At 39.9% G+C, this 25,036-nt stretch overlaps 1 protein-coding gene and 1 pseudogene across 4 annotated transcripts in view; both read right to left on the reverse strand.

The window, feature by feature from the left end:
* TBC1D22B (TBC1 domain family member 22B) overlaps nt 1-16,953 on the reverse strand; it is an 84,514-nt gene extending 67,561 nt beyond the window's left edge. For all 4 annotated transcript variants that reach the window (XM_036916152.2, XM_036916153.2, XM_036916155.2 and 1 more), the window contains exons 1-2: nt 16,753-16,953; nt 3,561-3,617 (exon numbers count right to left, since the gene is read on the reverse strand). In XM_036916152.2, the coding sequence (XP_036772047.2) occupies nt 3,561-3,617; nt 16,753-16,808 (113 nt within the window). In that variant the 5' untranslated portion in view covers nt 16,809-16,953. The remainder of the gene's footprint in view (nt 1-3,560; nt 3,618-16,752) is intronic.
* Nucleotides 16,954-23,201: 6,248 nt separating this feature from the next.
* On the reverse strand, nt 23,202-24,835 carry LOC118927627 (tectonic-2-like; annotated as a pseudogene).
* Nucleotides 24,836-25,036: the final 201 nt, after the last annotated feature.

Genomic DNA, 25,036 nt, shown 5'->3' on the forward strand with positions numbered 1-25,036 from the left:
TCCTAACTCCTTCACCGTGTAGGAATAATTTCCTAGCTACATGGAATAGGCTGTGTATGTAAGTAGCCAGAACGGGAAGAAGACACATCTAGGGATGTGGTCCTTGGAGGACCAATGTCTCTCTTCCCTTTTGACCCCAGTGGTCACAGTAATAAATCAATCCAGGTGATTCTAGTTAGTTCATAAACCTCTGGTTTATAAGCCATCTCATTTTAACATGTTCGCAACTAATGTATAACCAAAAAGGTATCATGCCACCGTGTGGCTTGATGTTTAGCCAAGATTATTTAAAAAGACTACATCAAAGTTACAACCACACTGGCCTCTGATAGTACCTTCACCATACCTCCTTACAACTGTATGCCAAATTACACTTAAAAAGCACTTCACGGACACCTCATTTAACCCTTACAACTCTGTGAAGTCAGTCTTGTTATTTCTACGTCATAGCTAAGGAAACCACAGCTCAGAGAGGTTAAGTAATTTGCCCAAGATCATGGAGCTAAGTGGTAAAGAGGGGTTCAAGAAGTGCAGGTGACACTAGAAATGCATAAAAGCATAATAAATGGCATATTTGAGAGAAATTTAGACGTTTGATGAATGCTAACTTGTTAAATGGTAACGCAAACGCCTAAGGATATTTTGAAAAGAGTGGCTACAGGTTATACTGATTAGGAAACAAAAGCTCAATCATTCTATAATTTTATTACTACTACAGTTTTACTGATGCGGCAGTTCACTTAACAGAAATGCGACACAAATTTATTTAGAAAAACAATGTCTAACACTGGTAAAAGACATGAAGCAAGTGGGGGAACTTAGTAACATTCAAATAAATCCAGTCACCTCAATAACTAGTTATGTGAACTAGCTTTATAACTGGGAACTAGGGCCTATCACACTTCAGCAACAATTCAGAAAAAAATTAATTTAGAAGCTTGTCATACCATCAAGTAGCCAACTGGGCCACTCTGCAGTAAGACTAGTTTTAAAATTAAAACCGAGCTATAAAAATTATTGCAGGCAATATTATCACTAATGGTAATAATTTGCCAAATTGAAGTCAATATATACGGATAGGGAACAACTTACTGTGCTCGTGCAGTTTAGATGATTGAAAACCCAATGTAAAGGTCTCTGCTGTGATGGGGATTAAACCACCCCGTAATTAATGGCGGTCTGAAGTGGAACAATTATGTAGCAGAGAAAGTAATAAAAATGTCCCAACAAAGATACTAAAGTAAGGGCAATCAATGCTTTATTGTAACAATCTGGAATAGTAAAATGGTCCACTGCCGACCTAGATGTCCCATGTTACAAAGTACTAATAACAAACACCATGTGCATGAAAAGGGGAAGCAATTTATTCAGGGACAATTATATTCCTCCCAAATTACAGAGCCAAGTGATTACTTCTATTTAAAATATGATTGCAACTCTGCTGAGTTAGCAGTGAAAACACTCATGATTTTATATAATTAATAATTGGGAAAACAAGAGTATATAGAGTTTTTCTTGGCAGTTTGGAACATGGTGATATTCCTCAAGACCTGTCCTAAATAGAGAATCAGGGAAAATTCAGTTGATGACAGGTGAAGACGAGGTATGGTGACTCTGACCTAAACATAAAATAGGACAATACACCCAGGACCTTATGGATGGGTGGACGGACAGATTCATGTTAACCACATGTTCATCAAAGGCCATTTTAAAAAATGCTGGAATGCACCTATTACCAATCAGCAAATCTTGGCTGTGAACAGAAATGGCTACAAGGAACAGAATGTCCAACTATGATGCTTAAACTGTAAAGCCCATGACGTCAGGGCACTGGGCTGGCATCTCTGCAATTCTGTTGGCCTTTCCCTCAAGTTACGAGTTAGCTGCCATAGCTTTCAGCACCTTCTTTTCACACTACCACGTTTAAAAGCAGGAAATGTGAGTGGAGGCAAAAAGAGGCTTTCTTCACAAAATGACTGCTCTCTGATCAAAAAAAGAAAATCTTTCCAAGAACCACCTCTTTCTTATCTTATTGGCCAGAACCAATGAGATGAGCCCATCGTAGACCAGTTACTGGGATTACCAAGGAATTACTGGCTTAAACTGATACAGATACCTGCTAAAGACTTTATCACCTGCTCAATAGCTGAATACAATTATGGTTCTTGAGCAAGGAAGAAGCAGGGGCAGGGAGGACTGTTAGGCAGGTGACCAACAGCATCTACTATACCAGCCAACAGACCAGATAGCCAATTACTGGTAAAACCAGGGAACAGTAGTATTCATTCTACTTACATCCCACAAATGTCACAGAAAAGATGCTCTCCTTATGAGCTAATACAAAGAACAAATTAAGAAACATTAAAGAAAAGCCCATGTTTAAATGCCATGATTTCACTTCATCCCATAAATGTTTACTCACATGCTGTTCTAGGTACTAAAGGTACAGTGGCAAACCAAACATAGTCCCTGCCCTCAAAGAGCTTACACTCCAGTGGTTTCTGATATGAAAATTGTACATTACAAACAACAGCACTCATGCTTCCATAGTAATTCAGAAGATCGTGTACCTTCTACATACTGGCCAGATCTTAAAAGAAAGACTTGGTAGAATTACTGAAAGTTCACCACATATTCAGCTAAGTCATTTAAAAAATTAAAATATAGATAATAATAGCACTTTTCTAGTTATTCAAAATACTTTAAAGTATATTATCTTCACTTCCCCACTGACTATGGAGGAAGAAAAGGTGGGTATTATCACACAGGTCCTCGCAGGAGAACCTGTATCTCTTATACTGCTCAAATCATTCAGCTTTTGCTCCCAGCTACAGCTCTCCGATAAGTAAGTCTCTAAGATTAAGCATGCCAAAAGACAGAGGCCAAAGTTCTTAGAATATCTGGGAAGATGACCCATCTCCTCATTTAAGTTCACTGTGGCTGAGCGAGGCCCATGAGAGAAAGGTGTGACAAGGCGATAATTGGGGGTATGTTTACACATGCACACATCTTGGATTTAACTAGGGATTCTGTTGTGTTTGAAGATAATTAGAATTTTACTAGAGGAATAGCCTCTAGGGAGGTTTTATGGCTTGGTGTCCTTGCACGTGTCAAAGAGCAAGAGGACCTGAGGGATGCCAGCCCTACAGTTACATTCTCTTTGCCTTAGTTCTCATAGTATAAATGAGGGAAAAGTGGCAGACCTACACATTCTCAGAAGCAATGAGCCCAGGAAACCAGATCTCCTGCTAGAAAAAGGTCATAAATCATCCAATTTCAGGACTATACTTCATCAGTAAAGACCTTTACATCAGAACAGAGAACCCAGTACCAAGCCTTACGTATCACCAGCTTCCAGTATAGGAAAAAAGACTTTGATGTGAATTAATTTCCCACTAAGTATGGACTGGTTAGAGGTAAGAAGACTGCTCATCTTCTCATCCAAAATAGAGCAGGAGAAAAGCTAGAAAAGGTCAAAAGTGGAAGCTGTCATTTCAACAAAGTAGGGTTAAGGGTTTTAGAAGAAGTACATGCATGAAAGGAAAAATATCTTGACTTACTTTTTGGTGAGCCGAGGGTCCAGAGGAGGGTGCTGTGCTCCATACACAGGTTGGATGCTAAAAGTGAGAAAAAAGGAAGAATCAAGGTGTCAGGAAACTAAATATGTTGGTTGGGTGAAATTGGAAAGGACTTTTGAGAAACAGGTTACCTCTAGGAACACACATATCCAAGCCAAAGGGTAGCAGGCTATTCTTTTAAAAAAAAAAAGTCTTTGCAAATGCTCATTTCCCAGGTGAGGTTTCAGTCTGTGCCTTACATACCTGATTATCGGGAAGTCTTACCTGTGAAAAAATCAGCCTGGAAAGACAATGTGCGGAGAGGTGGACAGAGCAGAGTTCCAATGCCAGTTCTGGCATCTACCACCTCTACAAATTTGCACTAAATTACTTGACCACTTCACCCCTGTTTTCTCATCTGTAAAACAGGAATACCACCTACCTCAAAGGATCACTTGGGCTAAAAGACAGTGAAGTGACACCAACATATCAAGGGGAGAGGAACTCAAGGAACTCTCACAAACTGAGAGCCGTCGGGGTATGAAGTAATATAACCCACTTCAAAGAAACAATTTGGCCTTATTCAGGAGAACGAAATATGCATACCCTAAGACCCAGCATTTTCACTCCCAAATAAATATCTTTTTTTTGGTATCATTAATCTACAATTACATGAGGAACATTATGTTTACTAGACTCCCCCCTTCACCAAGTCCCCCCAACAAACCCCATTACAGTCACTGTCCATCAGTGTAGTAAGATGCTATAGAATCACTACTTGGCTTCTTTGTGTTGCACAGCCCTCCCCGTTCCTCCCCCACACATTATACATGCTAATCATAATGGCCCCTTTCTTCCTCCTCCCATCACTCCCTTCCCACCCATCCTCCCCAGTCCCTTTCCCTTTGGTAACTGTTAGTCCATTCTTGGGTTCTGTGGTTCTGCTGCTGTTTTGTTCCTTCAGTTTTTGCTTTGTGCTTATATTCCACATATGAGTGAAATCATTTGGTACCTGTCTTTCTCTGCCTGGCTTATTTCACTGAGCATAATACCCTCCAGCTCCATCCATGTTGTTGCGAATGGTAGGATTTGTTTTCTTCTTATGGCTGAATAATATTCCATTGTGTATATGGACCACATCTTCTTTATCCATTCATCTACTGATGGACACTTAGGTTGCTTCCATTTCTTGGCTATTGTAAATAGTGCTGCGATAAACATAGGGGTGCATCTGTCTTTTTCAAACTGGGCTGCTGCATTCTTAGGGTAAATTCCTAGAAGTGGAATTCCTGGGTCAAATGGTATTTCTATTTGGAACTTTTTGAGGAACCTCCGTACTGCTTTCCACAATGGTTGAATTAGTTTACATCCCACCAGCAGTGTAGGAGGGTTCCTCTTTCTCTACAACCTCGCCAACATTTGTTGTTGTTTGTCTTTTGGATGGTGGAGATCCTTACTGGTGTGAGGTGATATCTCATTGTGGTTTTAATTTGCATTTCTCTGATGACTAGCGATGTGGAGCATCTTTTCATGTGTCTGTTGGCCATCTGGATTTCTTCTTTGGAGAACTGTCTGTTCAGCTCCTCTGCCCATTTTTTAATTGGATTATTTGCTTCTTGTTTGTTGAGGTGCGTGAGCTCTTTATATATTTTGGATGTCAACCCTTTATTGGATCTGTCATTTATGAATATATTCTCCCATACTGTAGGATGCCTTTTTGTTCTATTGATGTTGTCCTTTGCTGTACAGAAGCTTTTCAGCTTGATATAGTCCCACTTGCTCATTTTTGCTTTTGTTTCCCTTGCCCAAGGAGATATGTTTGTGAAGAAATCACTCATGTTTATGTCCAAGAGATTTTTGCCTATGTTTTTTTCCAAATATATATCTTAAGAGAAATATATACCTATGTGTATCAGGAGACATATAAAACTATTTATAGCATTATGGTTCCCTTTGGTCCCAGACTAGAAATATTCAAGTATCCATCAACAGAGAAATAAACTATAATATGTTTGTATAACAGAATACTTTACAGCAACATAAATATGTGAAGTAGGGCTGCAAGTAATAATGTGATTGCATCTTAGAAATGTCATGTTGAACAAAACAAGCAAAGGATGAAATGAATACTGTATGATTCTCTTAATGTACACTTCAAACACTGGCAAAAATGATTTCTCTTACTTATGGATGCATCCATAGTAGTAATGTTGTAAAGAAAGCAGGGAGTGATTAACATAAAAGGATGTAGTTATCTGGGGGAGGAAGGAGGGAGGTGTGGTAAAGAACAGATACAAGGGGGCTTCTGGGGTGGTCACTTCGTGATAATTCATCAAGTAATCATACCACAGAATTGTTCCGTGTATTTTTCTGTAACAGTTGACAATTTAAAAAAATAAAGAGAGGGACCTGAGAATATATTAAGCCAAACTATTGTTCAAGTACAAAGGTGACAGAAAAACATGTTTCAACATGAAAGAACTCAGGGAACATAGTTTCCCTGACTTCTTCCTAAAGAAACTATTAAAGGAAAAACTTCAATTAACAATGAGATAAATGGAGAAACTGTAGCAAATGGATGGGTAAAGTGCATTTAACTGACTTAACCATGACTCAGTATTAAATCTGAGGCCTATGGTTGTAGAAAAGAATGTAAAAATAATGTAACTGGCAAATACTAAAATGGGGCAGAGGAAAGAGAGGACAAATAAGTACACTGAGCTCCTCATCTTTTGACTAGGCTCAAAAGATATTTAAGGCTGATAGCTCAACTAATAGGGGCTTAAATATGTTTTAAAATAAAACTAAGAAAAATAATATAATCAACTACAGGTGGAAAAAGGCAACAGAAAAAGAACAACTAATTTCACGATTGTTCATGGTAGGGAGTTAACAGATATTGTCTGAAGAAATGTGATATGATGTTACATTTATAAACACAATCACTAGAGTAAAAAGATAAATCTTCCCAATGATCAGAATATACATGTGCACAATCACTTCCCAAAGCAAGTATAGTCCTTATAGAGAAAGATTTTTAAAAAGAAAATATCAAAATCAGAACCAAGACCACACATATCAATCATTCCAACAAATAAAAAAAGGGCTTGAACTTATCTATCAAAAGAAAAACGATTATTATCAACAGGGGAATGGTTAAATAAATTACAGTATATCTGTTAAAAAGAATGAAGCAGTTCTATAGCCACTGACATGAAACAAACTCTAAAACATTAACTAAAAAATGATGTAGAAGTGTATACATATTTGTATGCCACCATTTTGTAAAAATCTTTAAAATAAAAACACAGTCACATATTTACACATGATTAGGTCTATGTATTTATGGAGGGCCTCAGAAAGAATACACCAGGCACCAGCAGCAGTGGTTTGGAAGGGGCTGGATGACTGCAGGACCTGGCTAAAAAGAGACTGAGTTTTCCTCTTTTACCTTTTTAAAAAATCAATTAAAAATCTTAAGAGGGTTGGGAAGTTTAAATGCGATAGCATGTAAAAAGCCCTTTCGCACAGTTCCTGACAGGCAGTAATACTAGCAGGTAGTAAGGTGGATTTGCAAACCTTAGATTGCAACTATGCACATACTCTGTGCCCAAGAAATGTTGATTTCCTTCCTTCCTCCCATTTTTTGTAATTTATTCCTTATCCAACACTGAGAAAATAGAAAAGTTTACAAAGTACCTTGTTTGACATACATGAGTGATCCTAAAGTTGTTGCTTTTAAATAAAAATGTAGCCAGTTCAATCATTTTCACATTGACTTCTTTCTACTAAGATTCTAGAGGGAATGTTCTTATGTACTTACTATGTGTATGGATACAGGCCCAAACTTTTTAGCTGTAAGAATCTCTATTCCCTAAACTTCTCTGGAAGGTTATTAAGTAATCTGTAAATAGACCATTACATATGCTACTAACCATTACAATACCAGGTGATGGTGCTTACAGAGTTTCCTAGGCAGAGGAAAACGAGAAAGAGAAAATAAGAGAGATAAAAGAATAATGGGAAAGTTTGGCTTACAGTGAGAAGGCTTAGACAAAACAAAAATTATAACACAAACAAAAACCAAAAGGGCCATCAATTTGTGTTTTAACATTTGCAAATGCTCTAAGATGAGTACACTTGAACTTTCCAAATCCACAAGCCTCTTTATAGAAAAATATAAAGATCAAAGGATAAACTCTGCAGGAAGATCTCAACGGGCTGGTTAGGTTAGGTGATGGCCGAAAAATAGAAGAGGATCCTTAGACTTGGTCCTTTAGAGTATTACCAACTGCCAGTAATCCATGCAGAAAAAAAAGCAATCCTAATGGTTCTGTAACATCTTCCTATGTTGATAATAGTAACTGCCCTAGTGGGGAGTAAGGATTTAATAATATGGGGAACTGCTGAACCACTGTGTTATATACTTTAAACCAATATAAGATTGTACATCAATGATACTTCAATTTAAAAAAAAGGCTAATCAAGAAAAGCAAAAAAACCTCCAGATACTCAGTTACTAAAAATAACTTATAAATTAAAACTTTATAAATCTAACAAACTAAATTTCTGTATGTAAATATTGATCATAAAGTTCACTTTTTTTCTGTCATCTGAAACCACAAGTGTAACACAAAAATAAATAAATAAAATAATAAATAAATAAAGCAATCCTAATTGAACGGGCTGAAGGGCCAATGGCCATCAATTACTATTCAGGAAAGGGACCTTAAAATCACGATAGACTATTTTTAAAGTTGTCTGCCCAAAGTACTGGCACAGCCAGAGAGGTCAGATAAGCAATGGGTTTCATCAGCAAAGGTATCAGTGTCCAAACTGAATTTGTTAACATATTCTTGAATAAACCGTGATGAATGTGTACTTGAAACTTTGTGTAATTAATCAGTTTATTGAATCTCAAAAGGGAGAGGCAAGAAGTTAGAAAAGGAAGAGAAATCAAGATGGTCACAGTGACCAAGTGAAGACAGACTGAAGAGTCTGGTGATTATGCTCGACTTCCCGGCACTTACATGTCACCCACCAGCCAGTACCGCTTCCCCTTCTCCCAAACCCAAACTCAGTTCTAGAGCAGACAAGTCTCCACTATGCCTTCCAAACACACCTTATTACTAAATCAGACTCTTCTCCCTAATCCTTTTTCAAAATCACATTGATCCTGAAACACTCCCTTCAAATTCTACACCACCCCACCACGAGACTTTCTCCGGCCCTCCCCTAGCATCCACTAACCCACACCTTATCTGATTTCCGAAAATACATAAATCCAGGCTTACATGGCTTTAAAAAAAACTACCGAAAAAAAAAACCCCACTAGATTTAGAACATAATATAATATACAACCAGCCAGGCGCTTAGCGCCTACATAAGTAATAAAACATTATGGAGTTAAAACCCCAGCACACCCCTCCCCTGCTTCCTAGGAAGCCATTTTATTGAATCTGACATTTTTTACCTTCATTTTTGTTTTTACGTTTTCATTTCCCATTTATGTGTCCCTAAACAGTAGATAGTATTGTCTTCCATGTTTCTAAAACTTTTATATAAATGGCATCACACTGTATATAAGACTTATTTTGACTCTAAATCTTTAATTCTGCTTTAAATATTCTTTAGTTTTATGGCTAGCTGATCTCTCCAACACAAAATTTTTAAAATGTATGCTCTACACAGGTGTAAAAATCACTTAATTCACATTTTCAAACACAAAAAAAAGTACACAGGAAAAACATCCATAAACCCATCACTCTGATTTAACAAATGTTAACATTTGTCCCATCTTTTTTAAGAAAATAAAACATTAGAAATACTGAAGTCTCAAATGCAGCCCTTAGCCCCACTCCCCTTTCTCCCAAAAAGATAACCACATCTTGAATTGGGTATGAAATCCTTCCCATCTGTTTTTATACTTTTACACAAACTCATGTATCCACAAACAACATACAATTATTTTTGCTTTAAAACTGTACCTAAAAGAAAGCATACTGTACATATTGTTCTACATCTTGCTTTTCTCACTCAACAATGTGTTTTCACCCAGCTGCACTTTTCAGTTTTTCTGATTACAAAATAACATATGCTTAGTGGAAAAACCTGAGAGTCAATAATATACAGCACGCTCTCCAGGGGAAGCCACCCTGCCAAGCAGACTTTCAGCTTCTAGAAAGCGGTGGCAGCACTGTCTTTTTCTGTAGTTCCCTCACCACCTGGCAGAGCAGGGCACACACCAGCAGGCATGTAACAATACTCAGTGAGCAAAGACTGGAATGCTACAAACTCCAGGCCTCTGCTTAAGCTGACTCTTGTTTAGCTAGACCTAAAAACTAGAAGCAAACACATGGCATCTCAGAGAAATCACACAGCATATGCAGAGAAAAGAATGCCACAGGATTATCTTTAATAAAACCATCACCACAGGACATATTGGTTTAGCTGGTTTACGTAGTTGGAAAACCTTGGTAGGAAAAATCAACAGGTTTTTGCTTAGCATTGACAAAGGAGAGAAGCAAATATGGGAATAAAGCTATCCAATTTAAAGCCAGACATATTGGCAACTGGTTCAGGTTCATACACTCACTGATGGAAGTCTGCCAGAACTGGAGATCTATGCTGTAACAGTGATAATTAGTATCTTCCAGTCACTTACTTTATTAGTAAAACATTTCCAACCTAAGAATAAGTTGTAATGTACCTGTCCAGACAGGCTGGAAACATTACACTGAGTCTGCTGTCAGATTACTGTTATGAAAAATGATCAAATGACAGAGTAAGTTTTAGTAAAACATCTACAGGCTCCTAAGTATTTCAAGTAATTAGACACTTTTCTCAGCTTCATTTAATGCTAAAAAGAGTTCCTTGACTTTAATAAACACTTTTACTTAAAAAGAGGGAAAAGCCCTTCCCAGAAAGATTGGAAATCAGAATGCGGGAAATGAGCCAGGCTTTGGCTCACATTTACCTTTCCTATTCCAGGTCTCACCTGTACCTTTTCACTGTTAGAGTCCACACCCTTGGACTGGATGAGGTGCTTCGACAGACAGTGTCTTAGCCTTAGCAGAGAATGAGGGAGGGGGCAAGCAGAAAGTCTAGGAGTCAAGAAATCTGCAGATGTGCAGTGTGATTTGGGCAGGACACCTCCCCTCCCTGGCTTCCATTTCCTCATCTGCAGTAGTCTTGGAGTTCAGTCCTCACATTCTACAATTTCCTAACACTCAGATGTTCACTGGAGCCAGCAATTCGCTACTTTCAAAACCTCAAGAGAGAAACGCTCACCTTCAGCACCCTCCCACCATGTGCTCTTTACCTATCAATCATGCCTGGTAGAAGTGATAGAGCAAAAGAGAAATATCCATTGACTGGAGTTGGAGTTGGTAAGTTGAAACATAACACTTAACTTTAGAACTGGTAAAAGTAAAAGCCTTAGAGGTCACTTTATCCAAACCTCTCATTTCAAAGAAAGGGAAATCAAGCATGGAGTATTTAAGTACTTTGCCCTAAAACTTGGTTTCTTCTCTGAGTATATGGCACTACATCTTCCCTGACCACCTAAGCCTGAAACCTGGGAGTGACATCTCCTCAGCACCTCCTTCTCCCTTACTCCCCCAAATCCAAAGATTTACCAAGTCCTGTACACATTCCCAAACTTGACCTCCACACCCCATCGCCCTAGTCCAAACCATTATCATCTCTCCCACTACGAACTTCAGTAGCCTCCCAACTATACTCACTCTGATCCCCAGCAGGGGTGGCTGTAGTGTTTGGAAATATGCAAGTGTATATGGGAAGGGTGATTGTCCCAGTAACTGGTGGGCCTTCCAGGCATTTAGTGGGCAAGGGCCAGGGATGTTAAATCCAGTATGACCCAAAATTAACCCACCCTAAACACCAACTGTGCATCCCCACCCCTAACACTTGAAAACACTGATCCAAGCAATTTTCCTCAGGGCAGCCAGTATAATATTTTTATAAATGCAAATCTGATCATGTCACAGCTCCCACCAACCTTCCCATCACTATTGGGATAAAGATCAAAGACCTTAACTTGGCCTATCTTTCCAACGAAGGGCCCAGAGGGCTTGGAGATTTTGGATTTTATTCTAACTTCAAATGAGGTCTATAAGGAGCAAGAAGAGAAGCAGGAAGACTAATTAGAGAGCTACAGCAGTAATCCAGGCAAGAAAGGACTCGGTTTGATCCATGCTAGGAGGGGTAGAAGTGGAGAGAACAGCTTAGATTCGGGATATATTTTGACAAGCCAACAGAACTTGCTGATTAATCGGATGTGGCAGGAAGGGAAAGGGAAAAATCAAAGACATTAGGATATCTGGTTGGAAGAATGTGGTGAACCGTGAGAGCATTCAGTGAGAGGGAAAGAACAGCTTTGCAGGAGTGGGCAGATGCGGAAATCAGGAGGTCTGCTTGGACTTGTTAAGTGTGAGATACCTATTAGATAGCCAAGTGGAAATGCAGTAATTGTTCAAGATCCATATGGCAAAAGCTCCCAGCATAAGAACCAAGGTTTCTTTCAATCTAAATTCAGTGGTTCTCAAATGCAGACCCTGGATTAGCAGCCGCAGTCATCACTTGGCAACTTCTTAAAAGGTCAACTTCTCGGGTCCCACCTCAAACCTACTACTGAATCAGAAACTCTGGAAGTGATGCCTGGCAATCTCTATATTAACAAGCCCTCCACGCAACTCCCTAAACTTTGAGAACCACTACTCAAAATCACACTCCTCATCACTAATAAAAACCTGATAGGTGAGGCTTAGAACCTCATGCCCCCTGTTTTGAGAGAAATCTTCTGCATCCGTGGATGTTTTGTTGCCCTCATCTAGCTTGGATTAATACTTAGCCTATAGGCACAGACCTGATCATCTACATTTGCCCTCTTACAGCACTAAATTATGTTTTCTACCTTTATCTTGCATCTACCTACCACTTCAACATTTTATTAAAAATAATAATAATAATAATAATAATAAGGGAGAAATGTGGGATTCACATATAAGTCAAGCATAAAAATCAAACGAATAATCGCATCTGACTTGATTGTTTATAGTTCATGATGCATGATCAAAACTGAAAGTTTGTGATATGACTGCCCTTGCACTGTTCACCATGTAAGAACTTATTCACTATGTAAGAACTTGTTCACCATGTAAGAACTTGTTTGTTATGCTTCAGAAGATTGGAGACTGTTGAGAATTAGGCTTGGGGTTGATTAATGATTGTGCTTTGAGTCCCCTATACAAAATTTTATTGTTGTTAACAACCATTTGATCAATAAATATGAGAGATGCCCTCTCAAAAAATAAATAAATAAATAGATAGATAGATAGCCTGATAGCCACAGCCACCCTGTATTAGACTGCTTTGTACCTCCATAAACCCTCTGCCTATTTAACAACAGATGGTGTGGGTTTTTGTTTTTGCCCAGGGCTCACTAGGGTCTCCAGACACTCCACTGAGCAAAGTTTTCCAATCCAGTTTCAGAAACTAAAGCAAGGGGGAGAAACAAATAAAACAAGTGCTACTGTAATCTCAAAGACTTTTTGTAATAGCTAGTACTATTGTGTGCCTCCTATGCACTTTCTATGCATTATCCTATTTAATCCTCATAACTGGATACCCTGGGGTAGATACCCTGTCCCTGTTTTACAGGTGAGGATACTGAGGCACAGAGAGGTTAAGCAATTTGCCCACAAAAGGTCACACAGCTACAAAGTGACAGAGTTTGGATTTTTTAGGAGATCAGTTTCCAGTGCCTGCATTCTTTTTCTTTCTTTTTCTTTTTTTTAAGATATAATTGACGTATAATATTGTGTGAGTTTCAAGTGAACAATGTGAAAACAAAGCATACAATGTGTTGGTTTAATACATTGATATACTGCAATATGATTATATCTTCGCATTAGCTAACACCTCTATCAAGTCACGTAATTATATCTTTTTTGTGGTGAGAACAATTAAGATCTAGTCTCTTAGCAACTCTGAAGTTTATAATATAGCGTTGTTGACTATAATCACTATGCTGTGCATTACATCTCCAGAACTTATTTATCTACTGGTTGTAAGTTTCCAGAGCCTACGTCCTAACCACATGGTTCATACTGCCTCCTATCTTCCTAGGTGCTATACAAGGACTATTTGATGTATTAAGTACATCGGGCTCTTATGAATAACTGAGAATAATTGAAAAGATGTTTAGTTCTAACAAGTTACCATATGACCCAGCAATTCCACTCCTATGTATACTCAAGAGAATGGAAAACAAACATCCACACAAAAACCTGCACATGAATTTCATAGTATTATTCATAACAGCCAAAAGGTAGAAACAACCCAAATGTCCATCAAATGATGAATGAAACAACAAAATGAGGAATATCCATGCAGTGGAATATTATTTAGCCATTAAAAGGAATGAAATAGTGGTACATGCTACAACATGGGTGAGCCTTGAAAACATTATGCTTAATAAAAGATGCCAGGCACCAATGGCCTCATATCATATTATTCCACTTACATGAAATGTCCAAAATAGGTAAATTCATAGAAATGTAAAAATCAGTTGCCAGGGGCTGGAGGGAGGGTGAGGATGGGAGTGACTATTAATGGATACAAGGTTTCTTTTTGGGGTGATGAAAATATTCTGAATTTAGTGGTGATGGTTTCACAAAACCATCTATCCTCTAGATGAATATACTAAATAGCACTGAATTGTACACTTTAAAAGGTGAATTCTTATGGTATGTGAAGTCTATCTCAATAAAGCTGTTAATTTTCAAAAGGATGTTTAATTCCTTTTGAACTTGGGCTATTTTACTAAATAAAATTCCTATTTGTTGTCATTAAGGTTGCTGGATCATGATCAAAGAAACTGAAAGTAACCTGCCACCACTTTGAATTTTTACCCTCAATTTGCAAAGAAAAGCAAGCTAGTTTCACTTGTAGGTTACAATGGACCAAGACACCATCATGTATACCATTTCCTCAACTCAGGAGAAAGTTCTTCAGTAAGACTGAAAGAATACACATGAAAAAGGTCTATTCTTGAGAAAATGCCCTAATGTTTTTCTTACATCAAAGCACTCTCTGTCTAAAAGGACTTTAGTTTTCTTCCATCACCAGAAGGACTCCTGGGGCTTCCCTGCTAAAAGCAACAGCTGAACAGTATTTCTTTTCAACAATCAAGGTACTAAAAATTATTGTGAATTATGGCAACATTTTAATGCCTTAAGATAAACAATGAACATAAATATCTAGTACTGGGGTAAGGATATGAGAGACATTCTTTCAAACATTTACTTGCTCTAATAAGAACTATAACTAGTAATACAACTAGTAATACTAATAACTAGTATTTACTGAGCAACTCTAATGTGCTAAATAAGCACTGTCCTTGGTTCTTTACAAACAGGATGTTTAATTTAGTCCTCACAGTAACCCTGAGGAAAGTATTGTTTCATAGGTAAGGAAACTGAGCCCTAGAGAGAAATCGAGTAAATCATTTGTCCTTGATTACACAGGTAAGAAAGTCCAAATAATAACCCAAGTTTTTCTGAACTCTAATGTTCTCTCCTCTATCTCACTATATTCTTCCAAAATGAAAAAGCCAGAAACTTGAAAAAATTAGACTCCTCTTCCTATCTCACAAAAGTAGTGTTTTGAAAAAAGTTGACTGTTCCTTTAGTCCGAAAGAGGAAAAACAGAAAACAAAAATTGTTAATAACAACCAGCAATCAAGAGGCACAAAGGACCATGCCATGTCCCACATCTCAAATGCTTCTTCCTGATTTAACAGTTTTCCCATTGAATCTGATTATAATCTTAGGATGTCAAAATGTAGTGATCTCACCATGGAAAACCCCAGACAACAGCAGTTAGCCAGACTGGAAAGCTCACTAGACCAGGAAGGAAAAGGAATCAGTTGACAGGAAGTGGTGCCTATCTAAAAACATAGAAGTCTTTAGCATTAATGCTTATACCGTGATTCCAGAGCACTTAATCTGAAGCTATCTCTGCATTCCTTTGCATTATTTTAATACTATATTACTAAAAGCTGAATCCCACTCTGTTCTCCACATGTCTAATAGGATCCTAAATAAAATAAGACTGCTATATAGCCACCACTGACCCTCATTTCTCTCTTGCTATCTTAAAAATAAAGCCACAAATTCAAAGGATTATGCCAGAAGGAAAAGACCTGAATCAATTAGGACAGGTAGCGTGTGGAGCACAACCAAACATGGATTTCGTCACCAAGTAGACTGTGGCTCAAGAAATTAACTTAAATTCACTACTGAATCATACACACCTTGTACTTCTCAGGACTTCGCCCAAAACAAACTGAAACTATAAACCAACATCAAATTGATGGATGTACACTTGCCAAGCAACCCAACACACACCAAAACGCGCAGAGGGTGGCGGAGTAGTTTAGAAGGTATGTTCTCCAACTAAAGGACTTAAGAATGAAAGAATCTAGTGCATTCGCACAAGAACATTAAATGCAGGGGGTAAGAGGTCACATGGTGTTGAACAAATTCTTAGAAAATGTTAAAGAAATAACCTCGATTCTTGGGTCACCCTGGAATAATTCCTAATGGGAAGGGTAAACTCAGGATAAAGAGGTCGAGGTTGGGAATTTTCCTCACTTTCCCTCACCCCCGCAGACAGTCCTAAGCTGCCACCACAATCTTCGGGGAGTCCAGGAGGAAGATTCGTACGGGCCGCGCTGGGGGAGCAAGGGCAGGGGCCATCCTTGTGTAAGCAACCACCTGTGCGTGCTGGAGACCCCCAAGAAGGAGTTCCGTATAAAGTGAGAAGCATCTCTAGAGATGCCCTCCGAACCCAAGACCAACAGTGGCCACTCTCCCAACTCCCCTGCCCCTTACGCCCGGACTCCACCACCTCCAGACTGAACACAGCCCCTCTAGAGCCCTGCGCTCCCAGACCCCTAGTCGCTTCCACATCCAGCCATCCCCAAAGCTTGCTGCCCGCTCCTTTGCCTGACAGCTACCGTTTTGCCTCCAGACAACTCCAGATCCCCCAGTCCAGGTCCCCCAAACCAGCCTTCCGGGGTCACTGGGGCCCCAGGTCCGCGGGTTTTAGGGTTTAGGACCTAGAAGGGTTTGATCCAGTCCCCTCTTCCTCTCAAGCGTCCTGGGCTCACCTTCCCGGCAGCTTAGCGCTTCTCTTCCAAAACTGCTTGCTGTTCTCGGCGGCCATTGCTCTGGCCCGGGGAAGGCCTTGTAGGCGGGCCAGGGGGGTATCGGCCAGATGCCCCCAAGACCCCGCAATCAGAGGGCCAACCCAGGCCGCTTCCCCGCCGCCGGTCACCCGCTCCCAGCTCCTGGGGGCGCCATCTTGGATGTGGGCGCCCCCCAACTCAGCGCCGCTGCCATTGGTGAGCTGCTCAGGCCGTGGTCAAACGGACCAATCGAGAGCCGGAATCCTGCAGTCCGCTGAAGCCGAACAGTAACGTCAGGGGTCGGGCATACAGGTGGACCCGGGAGGCGGAGCCGAGGAGCAGCAGGGAGGCGGAGCCGAAAGTTCCTCATCCCGGGAGTGGAAAAAGCAGGTAAAGAAAGGGACCTACGGGAAGGAGAGAAGGGTACTACTGTATCCTTTGGGGGGAACGAGGTTCCTGATATTTTTGTTGAGAGAGCATATGTATTGATGTACTTTGACCTAAAAATGAGGGCCCATGTGTTGGTTATAGCCCGTTTTTACCATCTCCCAACTCAGTGACACTCTGGTTAGTACCCACGCCCCACTGCCTCATTCCGTTTGGACCCCACCTTTTTTTTAGTCTGTGAAGGGAGATCATCACGGATTCGAGAGCCGAGGGCTGCTAACTGCTAACGCGTGAATAACGGTTGGTTCCTAAGAGTCTCCCTCTCCTCAGATAGCTGATCACTATTAAAGCGTTTGTGCTGTGGGTGAAATTCAGATGATCTAATCCCATTTTCAATCAATTAACTGGCAGTTTCTGACTATGAGAACCCAGATGCTGACAGTGTTAGGAAATACTCTTATTTTGTCCATCCCATTCAGACAACCAAGTAGCTTTTCTTGCGAGGACATAGCATATTTCCAAGGCATGAATCCACTAAACTAAGGGTGTACCCTCAAACTTAATGTCCCTTACTCATCTGTTAGAAGTCTATTACCCTTGAATTTATTTTCAATCTAGTTTTAGCTCAAAATAAGATTTAGTAGTAGCATTGTGGGTCCATTGAATGTCTTGTCAGTGTTTTTTGCTCTTTTTGAGTTTTTGTAGCTGTATACCACAGTGACAGCTGGTGGGGAGGCAGGGAACACACCCTATTCCAGAGAGTTTTTGTCCCAAAAAATGACTGTTAAAGTGGGCTGGTTGTCCCTCACCCCTACTCCTGTTTACTGCTATCATAGTCTGTCCACATACTGGAAAACACTTAAGGAACCCCTTTCTAAAGGACCTATGTCCTCCAATGCCTTCTTTCTACATAGACATTACTCTATTTTCAAGCTGCTTTTGTCCTCTAATTTCATGATCATGAGATTGTATTAAAAGGGCTATTTTTACTTTCTCTGAATTTTTCATGCTTTTATAGACTTTCATCTTACCTTGTCTCAGACAGTCACCTTTGTGGGCATTTAATCCATCAAACAAAAGCCCCACTATCTTTTTAATCATTTTAGCTGCCTTTCTTTGGCTCTTCTTTTTCTTAGGATGCAGTGACCAGCACTACACTGAGCTCCAGGAGGGGTTTATGTTGCAGCTGATGTTTTGTCTTTATTTTGGATAGCCAGAACTTTTGCTGATATTTTTTACTTTACAAGACCTGATATCTTGAAGGCATAATCTGCAGTGACTTCTAGATCCCTTTCCTTTGTGGCAACTGGCAGTTTAGAGTTTATTATCTTAAAGGTGTCATCTGAATTATCTCCCCTTAAGTGAGCTGCCTTACACTTGTCCACATGGCAAGTCACCTGCCACTTTCCAGCCTATTCACATGGCTTTAGAAATGTTCCAGAAAATGCTCCCTATTGAATTGGCATTTCACTGTAGGGAAAGCAGAGTATAATTTGTGTACCTAGAAATGTCTCAAAGTATTCCTTTTTCCTAATCATTTATGAAATGTTAAAATAATAGTGATTCCCAGGGAATGCTGTTAACATTATTCAACCCAGAGAAACCCTATTATTCTTACTCTTTGTTTTCTACGTCTAAGCCAGTTTCCTACCCCCTTTCCTGAGGTTAAAGTCTGCCAGTAAATCTTTGTAATTAGGTCCAAAGGCTTTTTTCTTTGATTTGTATCTCCCCCATGGAGCTTCTGCTCTGAAATGACTTTCCTACTGGTTTTCATGCCTCTCTCTTTTTTCTTACATGTCTGTACTCAGGGCTTATCTCTTCCATAGAACTTTCTCTAAGGACAGGGATACACCCACCCCTTTTGAGTCCACATTCAAGCCATACATAGTTCATTCCCTTAGCTCTACTTTGTCCCAGTCTAAACTGTGTCATTCTCCTTTGAATGAAAATGGAGAGAAAAGTTAAAATTTTGCAGGCAGACAACATTGAGAGTCCTCTACTTACAATTTCTTTTTTTCCAATTTTTTGTATTTGAATTAGACTTTTTTATTGATATACAATCTTATATTACTTTCAAGTATTCAACACAGTGGTTCAACAGTTACCCATATTATTAAATCCTCACCCCCATTAGCACAGCTACTCTCTGTCAACACAGGAAGATGTTACAGAATCATTAGCTGTATTCTCCATGCTGTGCTAATATACCCTGACCAACCTACATTATGATCAAGAATTTTTATGCCCCTTAATCTCCCTTAACCACCCATCCCACACCTTCCCCCATGGTAACCACCAGTTCCTTCTCAGTGTTGATGAGTCTACTGCTGTTTTGTTCATTCTGTTTTGCTTTGTATTTATATTATACAAATAAGTGAAATCATGTGGTATTTGTCTTTCCCTGCCTGGCCTTTTTCACTTAGCATAATACTCGCTAGATCTATCCATGTTGTTGCAAATGGCAGCATTTCTTTTTTTATGGCTGAATAATATTCCTTTGTGTCTATGTACCACCTCTTCTTTATCCATTCACCTACTGATAGCCACTTGGGTTGCTTCCTATCTTGGCTATTGTAAAGAATACAGTGATAAAAATAGGACTGCATATGTCTTTTCAAATCAGGGATTTTGTTTTCTTCAGGTAAATTCCTGTATGTGGGATTACTGAGTCAAATGGTATTTCTATTTTAGTTTTGAGGAAGCTCCATACTGCTTTCCACAGCAGCTGCACCAATTGACATTCCCACCAACATTGTAGGAGGGTTCCCATTTCTCCACATCCTTGCCAACACTTGTTATTTCCTGTCTTTTGGAAAGTGGCTTTTCTGACTAGTGTGAGACGATATCTCATTGCAGTTTTGATTTGCATTTCTCTGATGATTAGCAATGTGGAGCATCTTTAAATGTGCCTGTTGGCTGTCTAAATTTTTTCTTTGAAGAAATATCTATTCAGGTCCTCCACCCATTTTTTATTTGTTTTTTGGGTGTTGAGGAGTATGAGTTCCTTATATGTTTTGAATGTTAACCCTTATCAGATAAATCATTTACAAATATATTCTCCCATACTGAAGCTTGTCTTTTTGTTCTGCTGATGATGTCCTTTGCTGTACAGAAGCTTTTTAGTTAGATATAATCCCACTTGTTCATTTTTTATTTTGTTTCCCTTACCTGAGGAAATGTGTCCAAGATAAAACTGCTCATGCTTATGTTCAAAAGATGTTTGCCTATGTTTTCTTCTAAAATTTTTATGGCTTCATGCCTTACATTCTGGTCCTTGATCCATTTTGAGTTTACTTTTGTGTATGGAGTTAGACAGTAATCCAGTTTCATTCTCTTAACATGTAGCTGTCCAGTTTTGCCAACACGTTATTGAAGAGACTGTTGTTTCTTCATTGTATACTCATGGCTTCTTTATTGTATATTAATTGACCATATATTTATATATAAGCTTTATATATATGGCTTTATATCTGGGCTCTCTATTCTGTTCCATCAATGTATGGGTCTGTTCTTATGCCAGTACCATACTGTTTTGATTATTGTGGCTTTGTAGTATAGCTTGAAGTCAGGCAGCATAATCCCCCCAGCTTTGTTCTTCTTTCTCTGGATTGCTTCATCTCTTCAGGGTCTTTTGTGGTTCTATACGTATTGTAGGATTATTTGTTCTAGTTCATTGAAAAATGCTGTTATAATTTTGATGGAGATTGCATTGAATCTGTAAACTGCTTTGGGCAGGATAGCTGTTTTGACAATATCAATTCTTCCTATCCTTGAGCACAGAATAGATTTTCATTTATTTGTGCCTTCTTTAATTTCTCTCATGAGTGTCTTGTAGTTTTCACAGTATAGTTCTTTCACCTCCTTGGTTAGGTATTCTTTTTGATGTAATTGTAAATAAAATCATTTTCCTGATTTCTCTCTTCTGCTAGTTCATTGTTAATATATAGGAATACAATAGATTTCTGTGTATTAATTTTGTATTCTGAAACTTTGCTGTATCCAATTATTAGTTCTAATAGCTTTTTTGGTGGTATCTTTAGGATTGGTGGTATCTATGATAGAAATCTGGTCATGTCATTGACCCTACTTAAACTTTCAATGAATCTCTCATTACCTAGAAAATTGTGATAGTTTAACTTCTTCCTTAACCAATTTGAATTATCTCTTTATCTTGTCTGATTGCCATGGCTAAGACCTCCAGTACTGTGTTGAATAAAAGTGGTGAGAGTGGACATCTTTGTCTTGTTCCTGTTCTTAGGGGAAAAATTTTCAGCTTTTCACTATGGAATATGATGTTAGCTGTGGGTTTGTCATATTCCTATATTATTTCCTACCACTTCCTCTGGTGTTCCCATCACTTCCCAAATAATCTACTCGCACTCAGGATCAGCTCCTAGAAGAATCCGAACTAAAATAAAACATAAGTAGCACTACATGGCAAGAATAAGAATGCAAAGAAAGGGGTGCAGTAATAGTAGATATTGAAGCAAGAGCCTATCACAGAGGACTTCTAATGCCATATAAAGATTATGTTACCTTTTCTTTAGGTAATGAAATATTCATTGAAAGTTTAAGTAGGGTCATGACATGACCAGATTTCTATCATAGAAAGACCACACAGTCTCATATCCAACCATTAAATGGCTTCCATCACACTTAGAATGAAATCCAAACTAACCATGCTCTAAAATATACTGTGTGGCCTGGCACCTGCCTATCTCCTCATCCTCTGGAAACTATTTGATTTGGCAGCTGTGGAGTTATTATTGACCCAAGTGGTTCAGCAAGGTCAGAAGCCGGATGTAGAATTATGGTTAACTAGGTTATTGTTCTCAGTTCTTGATTCCCTCTTGCCATGTGGCCTTGCAGTACACGAGAGATAAAAGAGGGTATTTCCCTGCTTCTTCTGGCCAGTGGAATGTGAGCAAAAGTGACAGTGTGTCTTAAGAGACATCAGATGTTTCCACTCACCCTCTCACACTCCTGCCATTCACCATGAGAACATATCCTGGGAGCTGCTGGTCCAGGAAGGATAAGAGACAGTGGAGCAGGCAAAAACCCACACCAAAGTCAAGGAGCAAACCCAGACGACGTGTAGCCTGAAGCATGAATAAGAAAAATCGATGCTGGTGGTTGTAAACCACTGATTTTATGTCATTAGTGTGGCAATAGCTGATTACTGTAGAAATAAAATGGAAGAGAAGTAGAAGGGAAAAGTGAGCCAGGAGAACTCCTTCAAGAAGCTTAGGTGTGAAGAGAATGAGAGGCTGATGTTGTCTTTTTCCTCTTCCCTGTTGTTCTGTTTTGGTACTGTAGCTGCCCATGATATAAGCCCCTTTCCATTGTATAGAGAATTTTACACCCTGAAACCTTGTGGGGAACACAGCCCACCTTCCAGTATCATCACTCAAAGTGCCAGCTACTCACTTTCCCATCCTTCCTTGTGAACTAAGTCATGTGCATGTGCCATAGGCTCTGTTAATAAATCTGCCCAACCTAGACTTTGAACTAGGAGGAGCTTATGATGCAAAGGAACAGTAGCAAAAGAAGAATCCATGCTATTGGTGGGCAGTGCCAGCTGTGACAGCAAAACCCAGTTTATGGGAATAGCCATGGCTGCAGCGATGCCCCGGTGCTAGAAAGTCTCTCAGTGTAACTCTGGCGTCAAATGCTCATCAGTAATGATAGCAATGTTTTCTTGTCTTTTCTTTTTTAAAGTTCCACAAAAATTAAACACTTCATTAAAATTTTACAGAGGGGCACACAGGAATAGTAAAAGAATTGGGGAAGTAAAAGTCTGTGGTCTGTAAGAAGTCAGATGGTCACTGTATTCAAGATTTCCATACCCTGGTCCAGATGTTTCTGAGGAATAAAGCTAATGTCAAGAAGGATGCCAATAGGAAGCACTTAACAACATGCTGATGACAGTAAGGCTCTCCTTGAGAAAACCATGTCAATGGATATAGAAGTTGTGGCCAACACACCTTATTTCTGTTACACACACAGTTGGAAAAATTGATCTGGAATCTCGTCTGTGGCCAAGGTTAAGTGTGCAGTATCTCAGTGAACTGGACTGCCACACTGACGTGAAAGAGGTCAGCCTCATCCTCACAATTGAGCCCACATGGGAGCTGCCAGCTCCTGGAGGGGAACCTGAGCTGAGTACAATTTTCATTCATCCCAACTTCTAAAAGACCCCCTGATAGTACATTTTCTCCAAATAAAATGGGTTTGAGAGTGGCTGATAGAAACCCCTTCCAGTCAAATGCCAAAGGCATAAAGTCATAGCATTATTCATGCTTTTGATATTTAGTGCTCGAACAGGCCTGCCAAGACGGTAACCTGGATTTCCAGATGATTCCTTTTCATTACCACTGTTAGAGCTTAAACATTTTATTGTAAATCTCCGTGTTATGATTCCTTTCTGGTGGGAATTAATTTCTACCCTAAAACTTTTGATGCTTATTTCACTGATTGTATTATTGTTCCATCTGCAAATGTAATGTTCTTCTGCATGCATGTTTCTGGAGGCTGATCCATTACTTTAAAGTGTTTCTCACATGGCAAAATTCTTTATCTTCAAATTGATAATCCCACCTTGTTCCTGATGTACTTCCAAGTCAGTAAAACACTGAAAATCCAAATTTAGAAGGAAGGCAACTGGGGCTTCCTCCATGCACTGTCCAGCCAGGGACACCTGCGGCATAGTAAAATATAAGTTATCTATAGTCATACTTGGATCTCCTTGTTTGTACCAAAGTCTGAGGATCAGTAGGCAAATATACTTCACAGGAAGCAAGTTGTCTAGAGGAAACAGAGTCATGGTGGAAGGGACCCAGGAAGGGTGAGCTGGCAAATGAGGACTGCACACACAGGAGCAGGGACCAGCCCAGGACTCCATGTACCCTCCAAGCATAGCAGAGTTGATCGAAAGGAGGAATCATGTCTTCTCCAACAACACAAATGAAACAGTACACTCCCAACAGCTCTCTTAAACCTGATGCTCATTCCTGGTCATAGCAGCAGCCAACATCACAGACCCCAGCTATTACATTGCAAGGTTAGGGACCAAGGGGCTGTTATACCTGGTCAGGAATAAGAGCCATGATTTCTGTCTGGACGGACATGAAGATGTTCTCCTGTGGCAGTTCCTTGTGCCACAGGAATTTCTTACATTCTTCCAGGGCTTCCGGGTTCACATCAGGATTTCTACCCATGATCTTTCCCATGGGGACCCATGTCCAGTGCAAGTGGCTCTCACAGTAAAAAATGTCATGGTCCTCAACTGGCAGCTCCAGGGTGTACACATGCTTTCACCCTCACCCATTATCTGCTCGAGTACTTCACGCCTCTTCCCCTCACCAGCAAATTTTATTTGGAAAGACCTTACATTCTGGTTGAGCTGCAGGCAACCACAGTCAGAAAGCAGATAGCCCTCCTTCTGACACTGCCAGGTCAGTAGTGGCCTAACACCCTCCCAGCGCCTGCATCACTCCCCTCACTTCATCCCATCATGCAGGCATTTTACCACCTCAGGTCATCAGTCTCAGAATTGCACCAGGCACTTCTCACCTAGCGTGCTGTGGCCCTGGTAGGCCAGGCCGGCCTGCAGGAAGAGCTGAGCCAGGCACATGGTGTTGCTCCAGAGCAGAGCCCCCATGGCTGCCTGGGCGGCCATGGCTCAGTGCTGTGGGTGCCCAAACAGTCAGCTGGGGCAGCCCGGGCCTTGGGATCCTTTTGAGGCCTGGCCACAGGGCCTCACCATGGGGCCCTGGGTTAGGCAGGATGCCCCAGTCCTGCCACCTGGACCCCACTCAGACCACTCAGTAGCAGTGTTTTCAGTGGCCAAGCTCTGTGGTGGGATGTCGGCTTCTTCCCT

The sequence above is a fragment of the Manis pentadactyla genome, chromosome 16 (assembly GCF_030020395.1).
Source record: "Manis pentadactyla isolate mManPen7 chromosome 16, mManPen7.hap1, whole genome shotgun sequence".
NCBI classification, from domain to species: Eukaryota; Metazoa; Chordata; class Mammalia; order Pholidota; family Manidae; genus Manis; species Manis pentadactyla.